Below are 6,316 nucleotides of genomic sequence, written 5' to 3'. Positions count from 1 at the left end.
CATCACAACACATCAGAATGTCTGATCCCCAGTCAGCTGTAGATGTAATTAAACCCCAGTCAGCTGTAGATGTAATTAAAGTATATCTGATCCCCAGCCAACTGTAGATGTAATTAAATAAACTGTAACATCACATTCTGATGTGTGTCTGATCCCCAGTCAGCTGTAGATGTAACTAAACAAACTGTGACATCACATTCTGATGTGTATCTGATCCCCAGTCAGCTATATATGTAATTAAATGATCATTAGAAGATTATGGGATATATGAAGTTAATACATGTATAAGATGTAATTTAATAATAAAGCAAAACACAAACATAATAGGAAGCATTCCATCTTCAGTAATACAAAACAAACACAACGGTAATTATGCTTGGCTGTTGAGAGAATTTGAAAGTTGGAGAGAGGAACTGGATGCTGTGTTTTGTTTTTATAGTCATGTTGAAATGCTTGTACTTTAAGATGACATCTGATTTCACCAACATAGAAGGTCCTTACAGTTTCTGCATGTAGCTGAGATGTGAACAATGGGCAGTGGTGCACGATCTTTGAAGTAGACATTTTTTTTATAGAAATAGGTTTCAAAATAATTTTCAGGTCAATTTTGGATAGTAAAAGTTACATAATTGTTTCAACTGTTTTGTGATAAGGGAGCTCTGTATTTTAAGGTATGGTAAGCAGGTGTATAAAGGAAGTCTAGGTACAGTAGGTATCTTGGGTGGTTTGACAAACACATTAGTTAAGAATAATTAAGTTATTTTCTCAAAGAAATGCATAGGGCAGCCATTTCAAAAAGAATACTTTGTATGAAAGATATTTCTTTGTGCAGGACTAGAAGGAAGAGGTAAGGCAGAGAATGAGGACTAGAAGGAAGAGGTAAGGCAGAGAATGAGAAAGAAAAGTGTATAAAGCTGTCAAACTGAGTGAAAAGGCCAGTAAACGTGTCTTTACGGTAAACAGAAGTTGTAAAGCCATTACTTGAAATTTCTCTAATACGACTTCTTAAAAACGAAAAACAGTGACAGTTGATTGGAGTAAACACTTTTTATTATTATTATTTTGATGGGTCTCTCAGGCCCCTGTATACAGGGTCCCGAGGGCAATTGTCCTACCTGTCCCGATGACACTGGTGAAGTCACTGTTGCCAACAATAGATTTTTACTTACTGAAACTTTTGCAGGATTATTTTCGATTATGTGACTCGTGCAGAAAACTCATTGCATAAAATCATTAGACAATATAGAAAAATAAAAGTTTTATTAGAATTACGATAATGTTTATTGATTTATACAATATATAATTTTCTACATTGTATTAAAGACTAGCTGTCTGCAGCAAAACAATATTCGGTAGGTCACTTGTTAGAGCTGGATGATCTTTGAACAATATTTGGTAGGTTACTTGTTACAGCTGGATGATCTTTGAACAATATTTGGTAGGTCACTTGTTAGAGCTGGATGATCTTTGAACAATATTTGGTAGGTCACTTGTTAGAGCTGGATGATCTTTGAACAATATTTGGTAGGTCACTTGTTAGAGCTGGATGATCTTTGAACAATATTTGGTAGGTTACTTGTTAGAGCTGGATAATCTTTGAACAATATTTGGTAGGTTACTTGTTAGAGCTGGATAATCTTTGAACAATATTTGGTAGGTCACTGTTAAAGCTGGATGATCTTTGAACAATATTTGGTAGGTCACTGTTAAAGCTGGATGATCTTTGAACAATATTTGGTAGGTCACTTGTTAGAGCTGGTTGATCTTCGAACAATATTTGGTAGGTCACTTGTTAGAGCTGGATGATCTTTGAACAATATTTGGTAGGTTACTTGTTAGAGCTGGATAATCTTTGAACAATATTTGGTAGGTTACTTGTTAGAGCTGGATGATCTTTGAACAATATTTGGTAGGTCACTGTTAGAGCTGGATGATCTTTGAACAATATTTGGTAGGTTACTTGTTAGAGCTGGATGATCTTTGAACAATATTTGGTAGGTCATTTGTTAGAGCTGGTTGATCTTCGAACAATATTTGGTAGGTCACTTGTTACAGCTGGATGATCTTTGAGCCACAGAGGCTAGCTTAGTTTACAAATATATAATCTGCTAATGACAGCGAGAAGCCAAAAAATGGTTGTAAAGACTGGTGTGTAAGCGTGAATATGTTACATTAAATCAAAAAGTAAAGAAAGACCGTGCTCAAGTAGCCTTGTACTTAACAATATCTAAGTGAGGCAAAAGAAGGATTTTTTGTTAATGTCACATTTAACATATTTAATTTTAAGTTAAAAATACATAAGAAAGCTTTACTTTCATTCCCGAAAGTGTTTGCATTGAATAAAATATTCATTCAGTTAAGTCTGTGCCATTTGTTATTCCTATGTATATATATTTTCTACGTTCACGGTCAACCTAGTGGCCTGGCTCAGATTGGGCTTAATAATTTCAGTCTGGTACACGTGTACCTCTTGTTATAATATTTCATGAAACATTCTAAACTAACCCAAGTAGAAGGCATGTTTGCCCATAGCTTTAAAACAGCTGGTACAATCGTCAAACAGTGATTTTTCTCCGGCTGCTAATATAATCAACATGCCATCTTCGGCCGGTTGCTTGGAACCAAGAACTGGGGCCTCTAAGTATCTCCCACCCTGTGCTTGAATAGCCTGAAATAAATAAGACATTAAACTAACTGAGGGATTATGTTACCACTCAAAAATCAATGACAAATGAGTAACTAATTAAGGCCTTATTTTTATATTTCAGTAAAGTCCCAGTCAGTTAGTTGAGCGATTAGAAAGTTCTGGTTTCTACACTTTGCCATGCAGCTCACATGTGCTGAAACAATAATTTTTATTCTCCAAGATTTACTCACAAATGTCCTTTGCAATTAAAAAATTAAAAGACACGTTAGAAATTACTAAACTCATTCCAACAAGGAGTTTTTAATTTAAGGTTGAAATAAAACTTTTTAAAGTAGTTACATGATTTATGAAACATTGGTATTTTCACAAAATAAAAAGTTTGTGTTTGCTAAGACTTTGATACATTATGTGATATCTTTCTGAGGTAGTAGTATACTTACAGTACACACAACACTACTGCACTCCGCTTACGGCACTACTGCACTCTGCTTACGGCACTACTGCACTCTACTTACGGCACTACTGTACTCTACTTACGGCACTACTGCACTCTGCTTACAGCACTACTGCACTCTACTTACGATACTACTACTCTCTACTTATGGTACGATACACTAGAACCAAAAACTGAGGTTAAAATAAAAACTGACCTCTGCTACATCTTGAGAAGTTTGAGGGTCTATAGATGTCATCTCCACGTAGCCTTTGTTTCTTTTCATTTCCTTCAATACTCCACAGTTTCCAAACACCAACTGCTCAAATAAACAAAGAACTATTCTTGAGAAAAAAATAATAAGGTAATCATACTTAATAAGCATATAACAATAAGTAGTTATATGTAAATACATTTTAACCTACAGCTAGAAAATTGAACATATCAACTTTGAAACTGGTGCTTAAAACTAAGAGTAAAGAAAAATGTAGCTACAAATGTGAAGTTATATTGTATTTGGTTACATCTACAGCTGACTGTGGATCAGATACACATCAGAATGTAATGTTACAGTTTATTTAATTACATCTACAGCTGACTGGGGATCAGACACACATCAGAATGTGATGTTACAGTTGTTTAATTACATCTACAGCTGACTGGGGATCAGATACACATCAGAATGTGATGTTACAGTTGTTTAATTACATCTACAGCTGGCTGGGGATCAGACACACATCAGAATGTGATGTTACAGTTGTTTAGTTACCTTTTTAGCTGTCTGGGGATCAGCCAGACATCAGAATGTGATGTTACAGTTGTTTAGTTACATCTACAGCTGACTGGGGATCAGATACACATCAGAATGTGATGTTACAGTTAATTACATCTACAGCTGGCTGGGGATCAGATACACATCAGAATGTGATGTTACAGTTTATTTAGTTACATCTACAGCTGACTGGGGATCAGATATTACCTATCACTTTATACATCACATAATCTTGTAATGATCGTTACCTGTCACTTCATATGTCCCATAATCTTGTAGTGGTCATTACCTATCATGTTATACATCACATGGTCTTCTAGTGATTGTTACCTATCACTTTATACATCACATAAATAGATAACGATCATTACAAGATCATAGGATGTATAAAGTGATAGGTAATGATCATTACAAGACACTTTATACATCCTATTGATCTTGTAATGATCGTTACCTATCATGTTATACATCACATAATCTTCTAATGATCGTTACCTGTCACTTCATATGTCCCATAATCTTGTAATGGTCATTACCTATCATGTTATACATCACTAGTGATTGTTACCTATCACTTTGTACATCACATGATCTTTTAATGATCGTTACCTATCACTGTTATACATCACATAATCTTCTAATGATCGTTACCTTGACTAGTTTGTTCATTACCTGGTGATGAAGATATTATAATGTCTTATCTTAGGTAATTATCAATGGCCATCTTTTAATCAAAATTAAAGTGAACAATAACTTAAGTATAAATAATAGGCTTAGTAGTTAACTTCTGAATCATCAAATAGTAGGAAAGTTACTTCTCAAAATTACAGCTCTCTTTGTTTACACTTGTGAGCATAGTAGCTAATTGACCCTGTTCTACAACTTATGATAAAAACTAGACTGTACAACTATTCAATCTGATCCATTTGTTAGCTTTCAATTCAGTGTATTTTCTTGTAAAACGGAATAAACCTTTTTACAAAATGTTGCCTTTAATCACTTACCTTGGCCTTTTTCGATGATTATTGGGCAGTTTAAGGAACCAAGTCCTAAAATCTCTATTAAATCTTTCTGGGATAAACCGGCTCTGTCTGCTAAGGCCATAGCCTCGGCTAACGCTCCCAATGTTGTTCCGAGAATCATGTTAACAATGAGGTTCATTTTGGATCCACTGCCAACATCGCCTGAAAAAAATACACAGTAAAGTTTGTTTCACTGTTTATTTTTAGTTGATGATTTTGTACTTAATTTGACTGATAACTTTGATGTATGTATAACTGCTTAATATTTCTTATTTTTTAATTAGTTTGTTCAGCTTCTATAATTTTTGCACTTCAAGTGTCAGATTCACAACTAATTTACAAAGAAAATTTCCAACTTAAAAAGAAACTACAAAAATGTGTTCTGTAAAGAAGCGAGAACTATTTCAGAAAGTTGCTCTGACACAAAGAATGTTGGACTGTTACGCTCCTCAGACTCGAACACAAAACATTAAAATAACATAATGTTTAGGGACAACAATGGACCTATTGGTCCATCTAGGCTGTCCCATCCTCTGAACTAAAAGGAAAATATTAAATATATAAAATACATATATAAAAAAAATGATCAAAATCAGCCCTTATCATTCATATAGTTATCAAGCTTTCTCTTAAACTCACTTATATTTACTATGTTAAAAATAACCAGAAACACCCCACAATAAACAATTACCAATAGATATGACTATAGCCCTACATACAACCTGTTTTATATTACTTGTATAAAACTGATACATATTATAATCTGTATTGTGAAACAATCTTGTATGTATATAGTCTCATTCTGAAATTGCAATAATTGGTTTTAAGCTTTTGATGTGTAATATAAAATATTTTTATGACACAATTATTGGATTGAGTTTTAACAAGTTAATTAATGTTTGAAACATAACTTTAGTTATACACAATTTTCTTGAATGAAATGATATATAAGATGACAAGTAACGATCATTACAAGATTATGTGATGTATAAAGTGATAGGTAACGACCGTTACAAGATTATGTGATGTATAAAGTGATAGGTAACGACCGTTACAAGATTATGTGATGTATAAAGTGTTAGGTAACGATCACTAGAAGACCATGTGATGTATAACATGATAGGTAACGATCATTACAAGATTATGGGACATATGAAGTGACAGGTAACGATCATTAGAAGATTATGTGATGTATAACATGATAGGTAACGATCATTACAAGATCAATAGGATGTATAAAGTGATAGATAACGATCATTAGAAGACCATGTGATGTATAAAGTGATAGGTAACAATCACTAGAAGACCATGTGATGTATAACATGATAGGTAATGACCATTACAAGATTATGGGACATATGGAGTGACCCATCAGTTACTTTAGTTTCATCCAATGATGTTTTTATAATATCTTCATCACCAGGTAATGAACAAACTACTCA

At 33.6% G+C, this 6,316-nt stretch overlaps 1 protein-coding gene across 1 annotated transcript in view; it reads right to left on the bottom strand.

Annotated features, from left to right (window-relative positions):
• Window positions 1-2,500: 2,500 nt before the first annotated feature.
• Window positions 2,501-6,316, bottom strand: part of LOC106474537 (putative oxidoreductase GLYR1 homolog) — a 6,887-nt gene continuing 3,071 nt past the window's right edge. The window contains exons 3-4 of the mRNA XM_022402865.1: window positions 3,298-3,399; window positions 2,501-2,668 (exon numbers count right to left, since the gene is read on the bottom strand). Of these exons, the coding sequence (XP_022258573.1) occupies window positions 2,501-2,668; window positions 3,298-3,399 (270 nt within the window). The remainder of the gene's footprint in view (window positions 2,669-3,297; window positions 3,400-6,316) is intronic.

Source organism: Limulus polyphemus, unplaced genomic scaffold (assembly GCF_000517525.1).
Source record: "Limulus polyphemus unplaced genomic scaffold, Limulus_polyphemus-2.1.2 Scaffold7334, whole genome shotgun sequence".
Lineage (NCBI taxonomy): Eukaryota > Metazoa > Arthropoda > Merostomata > Xiphosura > Limulidae > Limulus > Limulus polyphemus.
This window is presented reverse-complemented; position numbering and strand designations above follow the sequence as displayed.